The sequence below is a fragment of the Pleurodeles waltl genome, chromosome 3_1, assembly GCF_031143425.1.
Source record: "Pleurodeles waltl isolate 20211129_DDA chromosome 3_1, aPleWal1.hap1.20221129, whole genome shotgun sequence".
In the NCBI taxonomy this organism is placed as follows: domain Eukaryota; kingdom Metazoa; phylum Chordata; class Amphibia; order Caudata; family Salamandridae; genus Pleurodeles; species Pleurodeles waltl.
Window position 1 is genome coordinate 1,306,239,791 of NC_090440.1, and position 20,472 is coordinate 1,306,260,262.

The window sequence follows — 20,472 nt, forward strand, 5'->3', positions numbered from 1 at the left end:
ACGCTGCCCTGACCCACCCCGCACCACTATGGAGCTCACACAATCTCTCCACATCACATGGAGAGAAGGGGACATAGGGGGTCATTCTGACTTTGGCGGGCGGCGGAGGCCGCCCGCCAAAGTCCCGCCGTCAGAATACCACTGTGCGGTCAAAAGACCGCCGCGGTAATCCTGAGTTTCCTGCTGGGCTGGCGGGCGACCGCCAGAAGGCCACCCGCCAGCCCAGCGGGAAACCCCCTTCCATGAGGATGCCGGCTCCGAATGGAGCCGGCGGAGTGGAAGGGGTGCGACGGGTGCAGTTTCACCTGTCGCGATTTTCAGTGTCTGCTTGGCAGACACTGAAAATCTTGGTGGGGCCCTGTTAGGGGGCCCCACGACACCCGTTACCGCCATCCTGTTCCTGGCAGCGAAAACCGCCAGGAACAGGATGGCGGTAAGGGGGTCGGAATCCCCATGGGGGCGCTGCAAGCAGCGTCGCCATGGAGGATTCCCCAGGGCAGCGGGAAACCGGCAGGACACCGCCGGTTTCCCGTTTCTGACCGCGGCTGTACCGCCGCGGTCAGAATGGCCATGGATGCACCGCCAGCCTGTTGGCGGTGCATCCGCGGTCCCCGGCCCTGACGGTCCATGACCGCCAGGGTCGGAATGACCCCCATAATGCCAGGCTTACTTGGCTATTAGCCTCTGGGAGAGGTTAGAGAGAAGAGTCTCTATTTTGTGCACCTTCATTGTAACTTTTGATGCCTTTGCAATGTATTACTTATGTCGATTGCAGTGTCAAATGTATGTTATGTGGGTTTACTGAAAAAAGGACACTGTCCAGATGGATCATCTTTTGTATCAAGGTATGCTACTCAATGGCACACAAGGATGCATCTCAAGGTATTCGTGCTCATTCTACCAGAGTCAAATCCTCTACTTCAGGCCTGGCTAGAGGGGTTCCACTAGGAGACCTCTTCAAAGCAGCAACTTAGTCTTCCCTTCACACTTCTGTGGAACACTCCTGTTTAGATTCTGAGCTGAGAAGGGATGGTCACTAAGCCCACTCAGTTCTTCAAGACTTCTTGGGTCTAGTGAGTCATGCTCCCACCTCCAGAGTGGTATTGCTTGAGGAATCCATTCAAAAGGTGAGGAATTTTCAGGTAGATGTATCCATCAGAATACCAGTTGGATTACCTTCACTAATGCTTTATCTGTTGGATACGAGAGCTACCTGCAGATTCCTCACTGATCCACCCTCCTCCCCTTCGCATGGTTTTCCAAACCAAGAATCATATTATAATTTAAGGTTATGTGACATATTTTACACAGATATAATTCCAATATCCTATACTTCCTATTAATTACAAAAACTGCACCTATCTTGATTGAGTTAGTATCATCTGTTAGCCTCGAAAGCATGTTAAAAAATGGATGGTAACTGATGTCTCATGTCACTGGAAATGCTTTATGGCTCCAGCAAGTCACGTGTTACAGCATGTGAATTCAAAGTGGAGCTGGCACCCCCTACTGGCATGGAAGAACTATTGAAGAAAAGTTTCTAGATCAAGACTGGCATCTCACCTGAGATTATCAAAAGGTGAGGAATCTGCAGGTAGATCTTGTATCTACCAGAAAAAGAGTTACCAAAGATAAGTAACTTGTTCTTCAGAACAATAACATCACTTTAAATGCATTTCAGGGATTTCCTTTGGTTTGTATATAAATATAATAATTTTATTTTTTAGTGAAAAAGGAAATATATTATTGTTTTCCTAAAAACACCTTTGCACAATTTGGATAAATCTACCTAAACTTTATAAAATCCATAGACCACTACTTAATGCCTAAATTTTTCAAGCATATGGATCAAGGGGTGCACAATTAACTGGAAGTTGCAAAATAGAGGGGTGTACATGAACCCTACATGTTAACCTATTTTGCCATATAGTGTAAATATGGCTGCAATAAAGCCACCTTATTTCACATCTAAGTAAGTAAATTAATATAATAGTTGTTGGATAGCACTGACCTCAATGGGACGCATCAGGAGCCTGAACAAGAAAAAAAGCTCAAGGTACACAGTGGATCAAAAAGGAAGAGCTAGTGTGTGTGTGTCTGTGTATGTTTGGTGGTTAATGCTTCTATGTTTCTGGAAGTCATGTGTGCTTGGTTTCTGCCAGAATTGCATGAGATCTGGAGTAATTTGGAATTCAATAGGTACCCTGTTTCAGATGATGAGAGTGAATTTGGAAAAGGCCTGTCTTGTTTTTTTTTTACTTTCTTGCAGCTCTTTCACTCATATAAGACATTACAGCCTACACGTTTTGTTCCTTTTGGACAATGCGTAACATCTTCAGGGCAAGAGATCATGTGTATTTTTCAGTGTAATTTCAGTTATTGATCCTGTATCCTTTCTGTCATGGTCTACTCTTCGCTTACTGCCTGTGTTAGCTGGAGCTGAAGTGCGACCTTGATTCTTGCAGGTCCTGCTCTGGCCAAGGTAGGGGCGATCCTTTCCGTTAGCCGCGCTGTTGCTGACAATGGTACGTCACTACAGTCCGTGCCCTCCAGGACGAGTCCCAGAGGAAAAATCCCTAAGGGAAAAAACCTCTTTGACAGGAACTCCCTGGAACAGAAGAAAAAAGGATGCGTGAAAAATCAGAATTCCAATGCCAAGAATGAATAACTGGAAAAAACAGGAACAAAAACTGGAATCAGAGAAAAAACAGCCAGAGCGTGATCACCACCAAAGGAAGTGTTGCAACGCAAGGAGAACAAGAATTTAACCCCTTATATACCCCTTAGCAGGAAGAAGCAAGAATGCCATTTTGGATTGGGAAGGAGGCTATAGAACAAGGCAGAAGAAAGCACCATATTAGAAAGGGGAACAGGTGCATGCAGGGGAAAGACAAGAAGAAAGGGCATGCTGGGAAGAAGAGAATATGGCCCCACTAGGAACAAGGAAAGAAGAAAAAAGGAAGAAAAAAAGAGAAGATAGAAAGAGCCGTAGAACAGGGCACCAGGTAAATGAAGGGCCGGGGGGCGCAGACACCCCATGGCGAACACCCACGAAACGCGTTCAACACGATGAGGCCTGACGCCCAACCCTGGGCCTCTGACCTCACTGCGGGCAACAACGCGAGCCACTGCCGAGAAAATGGGCCCTGGCAAGCCCCGCGGCTGGGAAAACGGACCGCGGCTCCCACCGGGACCCGAACACAAGACGGCACGACACTTTCTACTTTGTGCAATGTAGTCACATGATAATGAAGCCATGTGTTCCAGTGTTGGACATGTGACTGATATAATGCTGAACACATGGCTTCATTATCATGTTAATTTACTACACAAACTAGAAAGTATATGTTATGTTATGTTATGTAATAGTATTTGTAAAGCATATAGCTGCCCTTGGACTTCCCAGCGGTAGGTAATTGAAGGTGGCCATAGGGGTGAAAGCAAAGTGGTGAAGACGCTATTGAGGGAAAAAAAACAGGCTTTGAGCTTTTTCCCAAAACTGGATTCCTTTTCCAGATGCCTTAGCTGATGGGGCATGGCATTCCAAAGTTCGGGGACCAGATACGTGGATGATCTACTTCCTCATCATGCCCTTCTGATTCTTGGAGTGCTCAGTACGTGTTTGTGGGCTGAACTTGGGGATCTGGTCGGGAGATACGGGGAGAGAAGGCTCATGATATTAGCTGGGTCCTTGTTACTGACAGGTTTATATGCGAGACATGGACCTTTAAACTTATTCCTTGCATCAGTAGGCAGCGTGTGGATTTTTTTTTAGAGCCTCCTTCACTGGTTCATGGCTATGCATTTTGAGGAGTAATCTATCTCCTGCTAAGTAGCCCTAAACATGTGGCAGCAAGTTTCTTTGCTTGGGAATCCATCACTAGGGTTTCATTCAGCTCCATTCCCATGTTCTCTATTGGAAAACTGGGGGCAAAAAAAAAAGAACCCATACAGCTGAGCCAGTTGATGACAGGTCGGAAAAGAGGATTGCTCCCCAAGATCATTAGCTCTGTCTTGTCACCGTTTAATTTTAGGCAGCAGCTTGCCATCCATTTAGCCACTTTTTCCAGACAGGGCACTAAAAGGTGGCCTCCTTAATTAGAGCCATTTGCAGAGGAAACAACTAGCTGAGTGTCCTCTGCACAGAAAACTAGGGATAACCCAAATTCTTGTATGATGTTTGCTAGTGGACGCATAGAGATGTTAAACATTGTAGGGCTCAGTCACTACTAAGAGAGCTGATTCCGTCTTGTGCTGTATACGAAAACCCACTTGTGTGGAATGTAATAGATGGTTGTCTACCAGAAAACGTGACAGCGTATGGTTAATGTGTTTCTCTAGTAATTTGCCTATCACTGGTAACAGGGAAATATGTCAATAGTTGCCAGGTATAGTTGGGTCTAGGTGAGAATTCTTCAGCTAAGGGCTAATTATTACATATTTCCATTTTTGGGACTATCCCTGACATTAGTGAGAGATTAATCAAAGTGACTATAAAGGGCAGAAGCACTTGCAGTCGCTTAGATAACATATGTGGTGGTACTGGATCTAGAGGGGATCTAAACAGAGTGAAAAGCATTGCTATTATTTCTTATGTGATGAAGAATAAAGATAAATTTTAACTGGCAAGTTGGAAGAGGTGTCAATTCATTACATTCACCGGTGTGCCCTTTCCCAGTTGGATATATGGTATGTTTGTGCACACGGTTGCAGTGGTATTTGCAGCGGCTGAATACTGGGAGAAGGAGCACCTGAGGTTGAAAATGATGTAAAGGACTAATCTGGGGTGCGCTGGATTTTCATTTTGGCCATAGCTACTTAAATTGTGTATCATTAGTTTTCTTAAGATATTAACCAAGCTACAACAGCCTACTCTGAGTGATTAGTATAACCTGTCTGTTGTGTGATCGAGTAGGTTTCATAAACCTAGTGGTGTGGCTTCCATTGGTGAAGCAGGTGCATTGGCACCAGGGCCCAGAAGTCCGAGGCTCCACTGAACCCTGATTATTGCTGTATTTAACAGTTCAAGTAGCAGAGAGGAAGTCCATTTCCTTACTTGCAGTAGCACCCATGACACCCTTAGGGAAGGGTTAATCCTGACACGCCTGGTCAGGTTCCTCCCTGCTTGGCACACAATGAATGTATTGGAATATTTCAAGAGCTTTTCTTCAGAACCTATGTATTGTAAGAAAATGGATGTGAAAATAGTGCTGCAAAGTTCCCTGTTTTGGCATTTTATTTAAAAATGTTCTTGGGAAATATGCCACACTTTTCTGACTCACCTGGGAAAGTTGCGCCTCCTTATTAGTTTAGTGCTATATTTCAAGGCAGGTGTCTACATCCTTCTACTAAAACATCTCCAGCTGCCATTATTTTTAAATACCCATAAAAAAGAGTAAAATTATTTCTTACAAAAATGAACATTTGGTTAATTTATTACAGCGCAGGTGATTTGTTGCAAAATGTTAGGGGCACAGAATTGTACCTTTTTTAGCTTTTTTGTTTTTACGATAAATGAGTCTTCTGTAGCACGAGCCTTTAAAATGTTTCTTGTGTAGACAGTTCATCATTCGGAAGGCATGCTTGCAGGCTACCAGTTGATTGTACATTCCTTTGGATAGTGTGCATTGAAAAGATGCACTTTCTCTCATGTCAAGTTTAAGATCTTTTCCTTCAGACAAGAAATTCAAAGAAGTGCTGCCTAAGTGAATCTTGAATCATTTGAAGGCATTTTTAATCAAAGTTCTGGGCTACTGATTGTGTGTTTTCTCAAATACATATTTTTTCATCACAGAAAAGGTGGTCCCAAAGAACATTGGACGTAGCAGAGTACATCAACCCACCAAAACATCACCCCCTGTCTTCCTTAAAAAATTGAAAGACCTGAAGGTTATGGATGGAAGTCAAGTTATCATGACAGTAGAAGTGTCAGGTAAGTTGTCGCTATAGGAACGTTTCTGGAATGTGTTACAAAAATGGGTTATTTGCATCGACAAATTATTTGGTTTCTTCTGAAAAAGATTATTAGATAACTGACAATGTGTACACCACAACCCCCAAGACTGCTGATCTTGAACTGTGTTGGTTGGCCTGGGAATCCTAACTGGATTTAATAAAAAGGAAATATAAATTGCTACGCCACCAGAACCTCATGGAAATGTCCGTACAGTCATTCTGTTATACTTGAACAAAACCGTTATCATAGTGAGAGCTTCTCCATACAAAATGTTTGAGTATTGAGAATTCTCTAGTGTTATAATGATTTCTTCTAAAATATCTAGACGCACAAATATTGCCATGAAAATTAGCTAATCATCAACTTTCTTGAGTAGAAACTGGTTACTGTTCTTTTCGCCACCATATTAGAGGACCATTCTGGAATTAATTCATTAGCTATTCAGTGACGTGAACCAATATTACCTGTGCATACACCAACCAACTTGGCTCAAATTGAACTGAGTTGTTAAACTGCTTAAGTAGGGGTTGAAGGAGTATCAGTATTAAGCAAAACTACTTCAAACTTGCAAGTACCAAGCAGCTACCAACATCAATTATGTATATTTCATGTTACACGGAGAAAACATCAAAAGACACATCAGCTGACCCCTGGTCAGAACTAGCAAAGATGATCTTTTATACTGGCATATCTCTCATTAAAGTTGGCTGTGAAATATGACTAAATATAATGCCGGTGTAATCAAGCACCAGAACCTTTAAGCAATTTGTATTTCTTAAATATGATTTCTGACATTTTAACAGTCTGCCCTTGGAACGTAAGGGACCTGAAGAGAATTCTAGAAAAAAGTGATGCATAGGATTTTTTGGTTCACCCAATTAAGAAAGCTAAAACTGCCATTGAGATGTACACCTAACTCGAAGTTTGTGTGTTACCGGGTTTATGAGAGACAGATTAAAAAAGCACTTAAATGACTGCTTGACCACATTTTATTGGTAACTGGAGGTTTCAATTTTAATCTTTAAATTAACGGTCGAGATGATGGGTGGACCTCTGAAAAACATGCCTATTGGAAGATTCCTGATATAGTTGTACCAATTTAGGGACATGAAAAGCTGGTTACGTGCCTCTTAGGTAACATATCTTTGAATTCAGATGTCTGAATGGAAGGTTTATAACCGACCAAGCAATTGAGCACACTCACACATCAAACTTCGGCGTGGAAATGTTTGCGTTCACCTTTATTTCACAATCTAAGTTTAAATTTGGTCATGATTTCACCGTCTTATATAAAGTTGAAAGTTATCACTGCCCTCAGACGTTTATCATATATTGTAATTTAAACAAGGGGCAAATATATTTAAAACTGCAACACAAAACAAGAATGCGTCAGCTACTTAATGGTAAATGGTCACCTATTGTTAGTAGTGGAATGACATTGAGGAAAGAGAAGCAACGCAACGTAGTCATTGAGTGTCTATTTAAATTAAGTGCTATTTGGGTCTCAGTAGGTAATTCAACCTCTGGTTTATCATCCTTCAACAGGAAATAATGTTTGGAGGAATCATTGTAGCACTTTCAGGTTTACCCAGAAGCTAGAGTTGCAAAGAGGGACCTGGAAAACAAACTGGGACCTTAAAAACATCCAAGGGGAAATACTATATATAGTCACTGACATGGGCAATCTAAAGCCACTTTTCATAAATCTGCCCCTTAGAGTAAATGTATGTCACAGAAAAGTAATAACAATCCACCTACAAAATTACAGCTTTTCTCCCAGACCTCACTGAAATAACCAGGTAAAATGTTTAATATGGGATACAGATTATTTGGTGCCCAACGACTAAACAGTATATCAGCTGGCTTTTTTTTAGTAGGGCCGGCATTATGCTTACCAACTATTGTTATTTCACCTCTATTTTCTCCATTCTTGCCAAATCTCCATGTTTTCCAATCCCTCTAACTATCGCCTCAAAGTCCTTTTGGACATAGTGGCAAATTACTCTGCAAATGTACTACTGCTGTTGAGAGTGGGTGACAAACTACTATTATCTTATTAGACATGTTTTCGCGCTGTTTGTACTAGCTCTTACAAAATGTTTCCTCATTGTTAACACCTTGTACAAACCATCAAATCAAAACCTCCCAGTATGCTTGTTTCTTACATTTTAGGGCCCCATTTGACAGAGTTTACAGGAGTCTACTGTGGTCACAATTGACGAGTTCTGAGATATCACCATCATTGTTGAATGCCATTCAAGCCCCAGACAGCATTTCATGGATCCAAATTAAGCTTGATCAGCATGGGAACCAGTCTTGTGAGATCAACTCAAAACAGGGGCTGCATTTGGGGTGCCTGATGGCATCCATGTTATGAAATTTATATACAAAACACATGGGCCACTTTATTAACAAGGTTAATAGCAATCTTATCGCGCTACAGGCCAATGAAGTGAGGACTCCTTAGTTGCCTGATGATAAATCATCTCCAGAGCACTTAACTTGGGACTCCGAAGGTTACTACCTAACTTAGAGGAATATAGAAAAGTCAAAAGTTGGGTGTCAACATAGAAAAAACCACAGCCATGGTATTTCACCACAAGAAAATCAATGCAGGTCAGAAAGCAAGAAATCTGTAATCTGTTTCTGCCTATAAATACTTTCTATGAGAAGGAAGGTCACCGGTGCTACCTTCCTGCAATTAAGTCAAACTGTCTATCCTCTCAAAAACGACCTGCCTCCTTGTCACCCATGTTAAACGTGGTTAAGAGTATTTAAAAAAAACTACTTTATTTATGCATTTTTGTAAATGCATTGTAATAAACCTAATATTTGGTGTAATGCATGAACACAGAACATCTCAATTATCAACATGCCCGGCTCGAGGCTGAGCCACACCCTGATGGAGCAGGTAATATTCCCCAATGCAAGTATCAGATAACATCCTCGACAACATAGAGTTCCCAAGAAACCCCTCTGTCGGAACATCCTCCCTTAACATACATGTTCAGTGACCAAGTCCACCGCTATGACCAAGTAAATCTGTATCGGATCCTGACTCCTCCCATCTGTTGAAGGAGAGTAACATCGCCCCCCAGGCTGCCAAGTCCTCTGTGAACTTTTTGTCAGTGTGTGACATTTGAATGTGTTGTTCCTCTTCCACTCCCCACTCCAGCACATCCTTAACCCACAGTCCCTCAACTGGGTGTCTAGTCTCCATCCATCCCATAGCAATTCTTTACTTAGCCAACAGTAATGCCAAGTGCAGTAATTGGTAAGAGAGTTTCCACCCTTTGGACTTTTTTTTTTACCATGCCCAGTAGACATGTGCTTGGTGAGAGTGGTACCTTAATCCCCAGTGCCTCCTCCACATGAGGCACTACCGGTTCCCAGAAATCCTTTATCGCTACACAACTCCATGCCTGATGTAGGAATATAGCCTTATTCACTCTGCAGCCAGCACAACTCGATGGTCTAGAAGGGTCAATACGTGTCAGCCCCGCAAGTGTCATATATGCACGGTGTAGGAAATTAAAATGTATTAGCTTCAATCTATTATTACAGGATATTGTCTTTGCCAGAGCGCAGGCTTGTGATTAAGAGTAAATTGATGTGTACTTTGGAATACAGCTACAAATTATTTCCAGGAAATCTATTGTGCTGATTGGATGTTGATCAATGCAGCATATACCACTGACTTTTTCAACTACCAAGCTCAACAAAGTAGTCTCAAGTGAGGCTTGAGTTCCAGTTTATCAAATAAATGCAGGAAGATCTTACAAAGATCTGATGACTGCATAAAGAGTGCAACGGATAGCCCTATGAAGACCTTACTTTGGTATGAGTTGAAAAACACACCCTTAATTATCTGACCCCGGTTAAAACATTTGTAAGGCACAATTACCTACTTAGGGTGCCTATTATGAGTTAGGAGTAAGGGGCACATGCTTGCGCCCTTTACCGCCACCATGTGTGCACCCGTATTTAAAATATGTTGCACCATGGCGCAGGGTAGGGTCCAATAGCGTAATTTTTCATGATGCTATTGATGTACTCTGCAGGAGTAGCGCCAAAATATTGACACTACTCCTGCAGAGTACATAGGGGCGCATTATGAATAATGGAAGCCCCCTTTCAACGCCCGCTCTGTGTTAAAAGTGCAGCAAAAAATGCAGCAAGGAAATCTGTTAGATTTCCTTGCACCAGTTTTTCGGTCCCCGTAACAGGGGAACGCCCCATTTGCATACATTATGCCTGGCCCAGGCATAATGTAGCGCAAAGGGTTACAAAGTGGCGACGATATTGGCCTTGTTGGGCCACATTAGCATAAAAAAAATTATGCTAATGTGGTGCAAGGTGGCGTTAGGGGCTTATAAAAAGGCCCCTAAATGTGCAGAGATTCTACATTTTCTGAATTACTGTTTCAGACTAGTATGTAACACATATGTACTCCTTTTTTACTTAAACCCCATGGAAGGGACAATAACTGGGGAAACCCAAATTTGTCAGGTGTAAATCCACTCTGATTTCCAATTCTTCAGGGTTTAATGCAAGATGGAGGCGGAGGAAGGTGGCTGGAAAAGATGTTAAGTAACCACAAAGATCACTTTATATAAAATGTCTTTATGTTGGTGGACATTGGGAGATCAATGCTTTTCCCCAAACCTCCTCTTTTATTGTGTTCAATGTATTTAGCCCCATAATTTCTATTTACACCTCAGCTGTTTAGGACAGAGGTACATAGTATTGTACTGTTCCCAACCCACATTTTGGGTTCTTTAATAAAGAAAACCCTTTCTTACTAAAACAGCCTCTTTTTTTGTAATCAAAACCATACAAATTGAGTTGGTATTCTGTACTATTGAAATAATAATAGCATTACCTTTATTTTCTGAGCAATAAATATGCCTCATTGATTGTCCAGAAGACATTGAATAAGACATTGATACATCATCTGGAGAAAAGTGCACATTTTCCCATCTTTCAATCTATGAGTAAAGAAAATGAGGTTTGAATCCTGAGAAATTGTTTCTATAGGATATAGTGGTAGTTGTGAAAGGCAGAGGTTGTTCTTGCAACATTCTTTCCTGATCCTTATTGGAGCAGGCCCAGTTCTCTTGCTGCAAAACTCTAGCCATCAATGATATAATGCAGCCTAACCGCAGAACATATTTTTGTCATTGATGGATAGATGTTGCCTCTATGTTTACTACTTAGTTGTTGTCTGCAGCAGCAAAACTGCCATTCCAAATATCCCTCTCAAACAACGTTCGGTCTCAGTAATCAACCCAGACAGACACAAACCTGGAACAGCTTTCCATTCATCTTATCAATATGTATTGTGCTAGTTTAAGGCTTGGTCTGCCCTGCGTGAGACTTTCATGTCTGTCATGTTTTCTCGTTTTACTTCTGTTGGACTTGGCCCTTTCTGTAGGGTCACTCAAAAACATTTTTCCTTCACCCTACCTGCTATCTGAACCCTTCTCAATGGCCTTTAGGACTCTGCACACTTTATCACTGCCAATCAGCACTAAAGTGTTCACTCGTTAAAATATGGTAAAACTGAGCTACAAGGGATTGGCACATTTATTTTATTTATAAGTTCATAGTAAAGTTGTACAACATGTAGCCAGGACCTGTAAATGGAATGCTGCTAGTGGGCTGGGGCATTTATTTAGCCACACACTTAGCTAGCCTTTTAAAACATGTGTCAGGCCTACCATTGCAGCCTGTATGCAGTTTTAAACAGCCAATTCGACCTGGCAAGATAAACCTCTTGCCAGGCCAAAACTTCAATTTTTAATACATTTTATGTCATTGTGCTTAAAAAGTTGGACATGCACTTTTAAGTATTTGTCATGGTAGTGAAAACTCCCAAATTAATTTTTCCCTGTGTGAGGCCTACCTCTCCTAAAAGATAACTTTGGGTTGCTTTATTGCATTTTAAAAGTGCTAACGTCTGGTTGGGGACAGGTAGAAATATCATATTTGGTCTCAAAAGAATTGTAACTTAAGATATTCTGGAAAGGTAAAGTTGGATATTAAGTCACAGTTCTGAAAATACCACTTTTAGAAAGTTGGTATATTCTTGATCTGTTTCTTGGTGCCTGCAGCCTGTGACCTGGGTCACGTGAATGTGAATAGAGTGGCAGTTAGCCTTTGTGTATTCCCCCCAGACTGTGAGACAAAAGGTGGGACTAAGTTTTAGCAGAATGGGCCACCCTGCCAAGAAAGGAGGGCAGAGCTGTTTCTTGCCCCCACCTAAAATTCAAAGGTGCTGCTTTCAGCACACTCACAAATAACTTTTCCCACACTATATCTCTTGTAGCCTGGCAGGAGAAGAAAGAAATATCCAGGACCGGATGTGGGAAGAAAGTCTACAAGTTTATGCCACTTCAAAGGCTGGCAACAGATATAAAAACTGGATCCTCAAATCAAATCTTCAGTACACTCCTTGACCTGTAGACATTATAGAAGAAGGACTGCCTTGTTTCCCAAGGGACTGCCCTGCTCCTTGAGGACTGTCCTGATGCTACCAGAGGACTGCCCTGTTGCTTGAGGCCTGGCTTGTTCCCCAGAGGACTGCCTTGCTGCTTGAGGCCTGCCGTGCTCTCTGGGAAGGAAGACTGGACCTGCTCCCTTGATCCCAGGCTAGCCTGAGTGACTCTAAGGGTCAGTTGGATGACCTCCTGTTCTAAGCTACAGAGACACAGGAAGGTCCAGAGGCATCCCTCGAATTGCCCAGCTGACCTGCTGCAACTGGCCATCCTTGGACCTTTAACTGGACCTGTCTCAACCTTCAACTTGGCCTGCCTGAGCCTTCCTGCCCTCTGCTGGCCTGTGCTGGAGTGAGTTCCTGATCCTCAGGAGGTGCCTTGCCAAGTCCTGGACCCTTTGATGGCATCGTTGAGCTCCTTCTGTGAAATCCTGTAGTTTTGAAGTCTGGGCACCAGATTTTTAGAAGGTCATTTATTCATCAGGGCTGGCCTGGTCCCTGTATCCGGCCCGCACTCTTTTTCATTCAGCCTGAACTTGTGCCTTTGTTGCGGTCTTGTGACCAGATAGCTACAGTTAGCACTTTCTGTTTTTTGGCACAATTTTTACTTAGATTTACAATTTCATCTCTTTAGTCCGGATGATTGGATTTTTGTCATTTTTGTCTCATTTTATTCATTACATTTTACTCACATTTTTTCTATTGGTGCACGATATCTCTTGTTTTGTGTTTTCAGTTTATTATTGTTTGTGTGCTGCATAAATACTTCACACAGTGCATCTAAGTTAAGCCTGACTATTTTGGTGCCAAGCTACCAGAAGGTTAACCACAGATTAATTTAGAGACTTTAGTGGTTCAACTTGTGGTTGTTCCTTGAGTAGGGTTTTCACCCCCTCAATCAATAACACAATCATTTGTTTTATTACATCTCCTTTCTCACAAATCTACTTTTAATGGGTTTGTCTTACAACGTTCTTCATCTGCATACATGTTGGGGTGTCACTTAATTTCCTTTATTGCATGACACCATATCCATCTGTTATTTTCTTTTGTAAACTATCACTTATATTGACTTGGCCTACCTCATCATTTCTCTTGCCCTGTCTGGTAGACAAACCCAAGCCCCACAAACTGGGATGACTACATTGATGTACTCAGTGAATTCCAACTTCTGTCACAACCCTTCTATAAAACCTCATCTTCAACTTTTATGCTTCATCCTCTGTTTGCCATCTACACACAGAACCTATATGCACTTAGATCCGACATGAAGTATATTTTATTGCATGTTTCTCTTCTTTCTTCTCCAATCTTAATGACTTTTTCATTGTGAATTATCTGCTTATCCTTCTTTTGCCTGCCACTTCTTTTTCACGCTGCCTTTTCTGTTGCACATATTTCTCTAATTGTTAGAAATGGGGTCTTTGGTTGACCGTCAGGTTACCCCCTCTTTAAGCAAGGACCCTCACTCTAGTCAGGGTAAAAGAGAATCACCCTCAGCTAACCCCTGCTTACCCCCTTGGTAGCTTGGCAGAGCAGTAGGCTTAACTTCAGAGTGCTAGGTGTGAAGTATTTGTTCCAACACACACAGTAACCTAATGAAAACACCACAAAATGACACAACACAGGTTTAGAAAAATAGAAAATATTTATCTAAACAAAACAAGACCAAAATGACAAAAATCCACAATACACAAGTCAAGTTCTCAATTAAAAAGCAAAAAGAGTCTCTATGTAGTTTAAAACACACACTAACACTGTTAGCGAGAAAATGTACCGTGGGTGTGTCACAAATATCCCCCCACAGGTGAGTGTGGGGAGATATTGGGCTTGCGATGCATCAATTTCACTCACAAGCAAGACCTTGTGTCGTTTCTCCTTTCGCCAGGTCGGGCGTGTCGTTTCTTCTCTCCGCAGGAGAGCTATGCGTCGATCCAGTCAGCACTCTCAGGTCCGGGCAGGCCTTGCGTTGTTTTTACACGCCCAATGGTGTTTGCATTGGAAATCCAGCTGCACGATGATCCGAAAACCACGCAGCGTGGGTTGCGATCTCCAAGCCTCCATCAGCGATGCTGCATGTCATTTCTCCAGTTCTGTGTGTCGATTCTTTGGTCGCGTTTCCGGCAAGCTTCGATTTTCAGTCGTGGAGCCAGCGCCGTGTCATTTTTCCAGCCGCAGATCAGAGTGCATCAATCTTTTCCCCACACAGCATTCTGTGCGTGGATTTCTTCCTCTTAGGCTGCCAGCTTCTCCTTTCAGGGTCCCAGGAGCTGGATGGGCACTACTTGGCAGAGTAGGAGTCTCTCCAGAGACTCCAGGTGCTGGCAGAGAGAAGTGTTTGCTGTCCCTGAGACTTCAAACAACAAGAGGCAAGCTCTAAATCAAGCCCTTGGAGATTTCTTCTCAAGATGGAAGGCACACAAAGTCCAGTCTTTACTCTCTTAATCTGGCAGAAGCAGCAACTGCAGGATAGCTCCACAAAGCACAGTCACAGGCAGGGCAGCTCTTCTTCCTCAGCTCTTCAGCTCTTCTCCAGGAAGAGGTTCCTCTTGGATTCCAGAAGTGTTCTCAAGTCTGTGGTTTTGGGTGCCCTTCTTATACCCAACATCTCCTTTGAAGTAGACCCACTTCAAAGTAAAGTCTTTTTTTAATGTGAAATCCTGCCTTGCCCTGGCCAGGCCCAGACACTCACAAGGGGGTTGGAGACTGCATTGTGTGAGGGCAGGCACAGCCTTTTCAGGTGTGAGTGACCACTCCTCCCCTCTCTCCTAGCACAGCTGGCTCATCAGGATATGCAGGCTACTCCCCAGCTCCCTTTGTGTCACTGTCTAGTGTGAGGTGCAACCATGCCAACTGTCAATCTGACCCCTACAGGGAATCCTCAGACAGGCAGAGTCACAGAAATGGTATAAGCAAGAAAATGCTCACTTTCTAAAAGTGGCATTTTCAAACACACAATCTTAAAATCAACTTTACTTAAAGATGTATTTTTAAATTGTGAGCTCAGAGACCCTAAACTCCACATGTCCATCCACTCCCAAAGGGAATCTACACTTTAATCAGATTTAAAGGTATCCCCCATGTTAACCTATGAGAGGGACAGGCCTTGCAACAGTGAAAAACGAATTTAGCAATATTTCACTGTCAGGACATATAAAACACATTACTATGGGGCTGATTCCAATCCTGGTGGACGGCGGTAGCCGTCCGCCAGGCAGGAACCGCTATTTGGCTGCCATGCGGCCAAAATACCGCTTCCCCCATTCTGACATTCCTGCTGGGCCGGCGGGTGCTAACCAAGTTAGCGCCGGCCGGCCCAGCGGGAATGGGAGCCGCAACACAGGAGCCGGCTCCGAATGGAGCCGGCGGTGTTGCGGCGGTGCGACGGGTGCAGTTGCACCCGTCGCGCTTTTCACTGTCTGCTAGGCAGACAGTGAAAAGCTTCATGGGGCCCTGTTAGGGGCCCCTGCACTGCCCATGCCAGTGGCCCCAGGACACCCCTTACCGCCAGCCTCTTCCTGGCGGTGAAAACCGCCAGAAACAGGCTGGCGGTACGGGGGTCAGAATCCCCAGGGCAGCGCTGCTTGCAGCACTGCCCTGGCGGATTCTCCCAGCCGGGGCAAAAACGGCGGATGACCGCCGGCCCCGGCAATCCGACCGCGGCTTTACCGCTGCGGTCGGAATGGGGATTGAAGCACCGCCAGCCTGTTGGCGGTGCTTCCGTCATTCGTGGCCCTGGCGGTCTTGGACCGCCAGGGTCAGAATGACCCCCTATATGTCCTACCTTAACCATACAGTGCACCCTGCCCTTTGGGCTACCTAGGGCCTATCTTAGGGGTGCCCGACATGCAAGAAAAGGGAAGGTTTAGGCCTGGCAAGTTGGTACACTTGCCAAGTCGATTTTACAGTTAAAACTGCACACACAGACACTGCAGTGGCAGGTCTGTGACATGATTACAGAGCTACTTATGTGGGGGGCACAATCAGTGCTGCAGGCCCACTAGTAGCATTTGATTTACAGGCCCTGGGCACCTCTAGTGCACTGTACTAGGGACTTACTAATAAATCAAATATGCCAATCATGGATAAACCAATTACATACACATTTTTGTGAAGGACCCCTTGCACGTTAGCACTGGTTAGCAGTGGTAAAGTGCCCAGAGTAACAAAAACATCAAAATCAGAGTCCAGTACACATCAACACCTGTGAAACAGAGGCAAAAAGTTAAGGGAGGCTACGCCAAGGATGAAAAGTCTAACACTAATAAACTAGTTATTTGTGTTCAACTCTTTTGCCCTGGGTTCTTCTCTTCCAACCTTTGTTCCACAACACATCATGCCTCTGCTTCAATAGTTTTTTAGTCATGTGTTCCTACCTCTCACAAGCTAAGACCGTTTCATCTCCCAACCTGCGTCCTGCTTCTCAGATCCATTTCTGCTAAACCCCTTCTTCCTTACATAACTCTAATTCTCTCCAACGGTACCCTCAGGAATCGGCCATACTTGCATTAAACATATGAGATAAATAAAATATTATGTTGATCCATGGCTCTGTACTAGCTTTAATCTTACTTCTCTAATGCCTTTTATAAATGAGAAAAAAAAAACATTTGGTACATTTTCAGCTGTAGTTGTAGCGTATTTCCTACTCCTTCCTTTGCCCCATAAGCTGTTCTACTGCTCACATCATAGAATCCAAGCTCCTACTTATCACAGGTCATGATACCTCCCCTTGTCACTGGAAACAAGGCTCAATTCCTATTTCATTCTATCTCTGTTGACCACCCTTAACTTTTCTTTTCTTGACATTCAATGAGCTGTACCTCATAAAGACCTTTTACAGGCTTGCCATTCTTTTCCCGGTTCTCTAAAATCATTCCCCTGTCTACTGCCATTCCCCAAAAATATCTCTTAAAGCTGTATATAGTATATCCCCTTTGTCTTCCACTCTAAATTGCATTATCTCTCTGCTCTTCAATGGTGGGTGTCTTTGCATTCCATTTATTACAGAGATCCTTCATCTCACATATGCTGTATATCTTCATACATGTTCCCTCACAGGTGTTAATACGCTAATGAATTCACTTTCAAATGTACTTGGATAGCACCCAAATCTTCTCTTCGTCTTTGAGGATAGCAATCATTTATGCCTGGTACAGACAGAGAATGCTTACTGTCATTAAGCAGGAGTTTATATATGAAGGTTGTCCTGAAAGAGTTGGGATGATTTATGGAAAGCCTCAAAGTGAGGTGAGCAGACAACAGTTTTTAAATACTAGGTTAGAGGCTCCAATTGGATGTGGTCTGGATTTATAACAGATTGAGAAAACAGGTGTATTTACCCAGTAGTTCAACCTAAAGACGTATTGAAGTCCTTAACTTGAAGGTTTTTCGTGTATGTAAAGACATGTATTTATGCCGTCGGATGACTTTCTATTCTGCTGATATATGAATTATGTGGAAGATATCTAATGGTGTGTCCTGAAGAAGGTGGCTTTACTCATTGTGATCCATCGAAATGCGTCAAAGAACACTGTGGCTTTATTTATTCTTTCACATTAATGTTGAAATAAATGATTGATATATACTTAACACTGAATAAGGAGCAACGCAAAAGAGTCATAAAACTACATTAGATGTATTTTTGAATGTTATACTCTGTTTATGAATTGTCTTAATTACATTTATGTGATCTGTTTAAGGATATCTTTTTAATTTTATTCTTTACATAACTGATTTATTTCTATGTATTTTTGTATATTTTGTATTTTTGCACAGTTTTTACAGTGTCACTATGAATTGATTTACATAGATACATTGGGAAGCCTTACGCCCTCATTATGACCCTGGCGGTCGGTGATAAAGTGGCGGTAATACCGCCAACAGGCTGGTAGTAATAAATATGAAATTATGACCACGGCAGAAACCGCTCATACAGGCAGCCACTTTAACACGCGACCGCCAGGGCGAAATCAACCAGCACCATGGCGGTAACAGCCTACAACCAGGCGGAAGACAATGTTCCACCCACTGTATTAAGAGACACCAATCCGCCACCTTTTCCAGGGCGGTACCAATGACATCAAAAGCCTGGCGGAAACAGATCTCAGAAGTCAAAGGACTCATCTGTGGAGACTCAGGGAAGAACCACATTGCCATGGAGCCCGAGTTGCATGTGTTCCCCATGCTCTTCTACGTTGTGCTCTACTACAAACACCAACACCGGCGAAGACGACCAGGGTGAGTACTGCCGCCTAGCACAGAGGGGGGGGGGAGGAAAAAGAGAGTGACACACACACACGCAACACCCCCAACACCATACACACAAGCAGATGCAGTAACATTACCTATTCACCCTGTACCCCTCAGGAATAATGCAAGGACAAAAGGAATTGATTAAAGTGAGTGTAATAAGATAAAATAGTATAAATACATGCATCCAGATAAAAAAGTATATACATATTTACAAATGTAGGGACACTGCCCAGTCCTCAATGTCCGTGGGCCACAGGGCCACATCACATAGTCCAAGGTCCCACCTTACTCCTGCAACAACACGGAGAGAACACTCAGGGGCATCAGGTCAAAAATAGACAGGCACCTCAGCCGGAAGATGGTACCACGCCACTGGTCCTGGAGGGGGCAACATGCCCATTACTGTGTCCGGAGCATGTGGGCAAGTCACCCACAGTCTCTCATGTGGGTGACCCGCCCACATGCCCTGGAGGGGGCAACATACCCATTACTTGGTCCTGGGGAGTGCAAGGCCACAGTCTCTCAAGTAGGTGACTTGCCCACATGCTCTGGAGGGGGCAACATTCCCTGTGCTTGATCCTGGGGAGTGCAAAGCTGCAGTCTCTCAAGTGGGTGACTTGCCCACATGCTATGGAGGGGGCAACATGCCCTGTGATCTTCACCCTGGGGAGTATGGGATGAGTGGATGGCTTCGCCATTGGTGCTGGAGGGGGCATTGTGTCCAGTGAGCTTCATCCTGTGGAGGATCGGGTGAGTGGATGGCTTCTCCTCTGGTTCTGGAGGGGGCATTGTGCCTAGTAAGCTTCATCCTGGGGAGGATGGGGTGAGTGGATGGCTTCTCCACTAGTTCTGGAGGGGGCATTGTGCCCAGTGATGCAGATCTTGGGGAGTACAAGGTCACAGTCTCGCACCTGGGTGTCAGGGGCCAGGCCACACAACAACCCATGGATGCAGGACTACACACTGCCCGCTGGCGGTGACGGCTGCTCAGTAGTGGTAGTGATGCTGTTAATGGTGGAGTTGGCAGTGGTAGGGTGAGGCTCCAGCCCTTCCATTGCAGCCTTGGACGCCTGCCCACTGGTGCTGCTGCTGCTGCTGGAGGCAGTGTTGGTGGTGGCGCTGGTGGTGGTGATGGTGGCAGTGCTGGCAGTGGTGGGGGGAGGCTCCAGCCCTTCCCCTGCAGCCTTGGACGGCTGCCCACTTGGGCTGCTGCTGCTGGCAGTGGTGCTAGTGGCGGTGCTGGCTGTGGTGGGGGGAAGATACAGCCCTTCCCCTGAAGCCTCAGATGGCTGCCCACTGGGGCTGCTGCTGGAGGCTGTGCTGGTGGCGGTGCTGGCAGTGGTGGGTGGAGGAACCAGCCCTTCCCTTGCAGCCTCGGACGGCTGCCCACTGGGGCTGCTGCTGCAGGTGACAGTGCTGGCAGTAGTGGAGGGAGGCTCCAGCCCATCCCCTGCAGCCTCAGACGGCTGCACCACCATTGTTGGTGGTGGGGGCTCTGACTGAGTCCCAGCTCTAGGCCCCTTGTCTCTACTGCCTGCTGTTGCAGGCCCCTTGCCCCTCCTTCCTGCAGCGGAGGCTGCCTCCTTGCCCTTCTGTCCTGCAGCTAGGTCTGCCTCCTTGCCCTTCCTTGACGCACTTGGGGCTGGCACCCTGTCCGTCTGGCTGACTGGTGGCCGGGATCCTTTCTCACCTGCAGTAGTTGGGGACACTACTGTGCCCCTGGACTGGGTGGCTGAGGTGCTTGCCTGGGTTTTGACCAACCTGG

At 44.4% G+C, this 20,472-nt stretch overlaps 1 protein-coding gene across 6 annotated transcripts in view; it reads left to right on the forward strand.

The window, feature by feature from the left end:
• The window catches only part of MYLK (myosin light chain kinase), a 1,681,938-nt gene that overhangs the window by 987,352 nt on the left and 674,114 nt on the right, over positions 1-20,472 (forward strand). For all 6 annotated transcript variants that reach the window (XM_069224656.1, XM_069224654.1, XM_069224658.1 and 3 more), the window contains one exon: positions 5,795-5,932. In XM_069224656.1, coding sequence (XP_069080757.1) covers positions 5,795-5,932 — 138 coding nt within the window. The remainder of the gene's footprint in view (positions 1-5,794; positions 5,933-20,472) is intronic.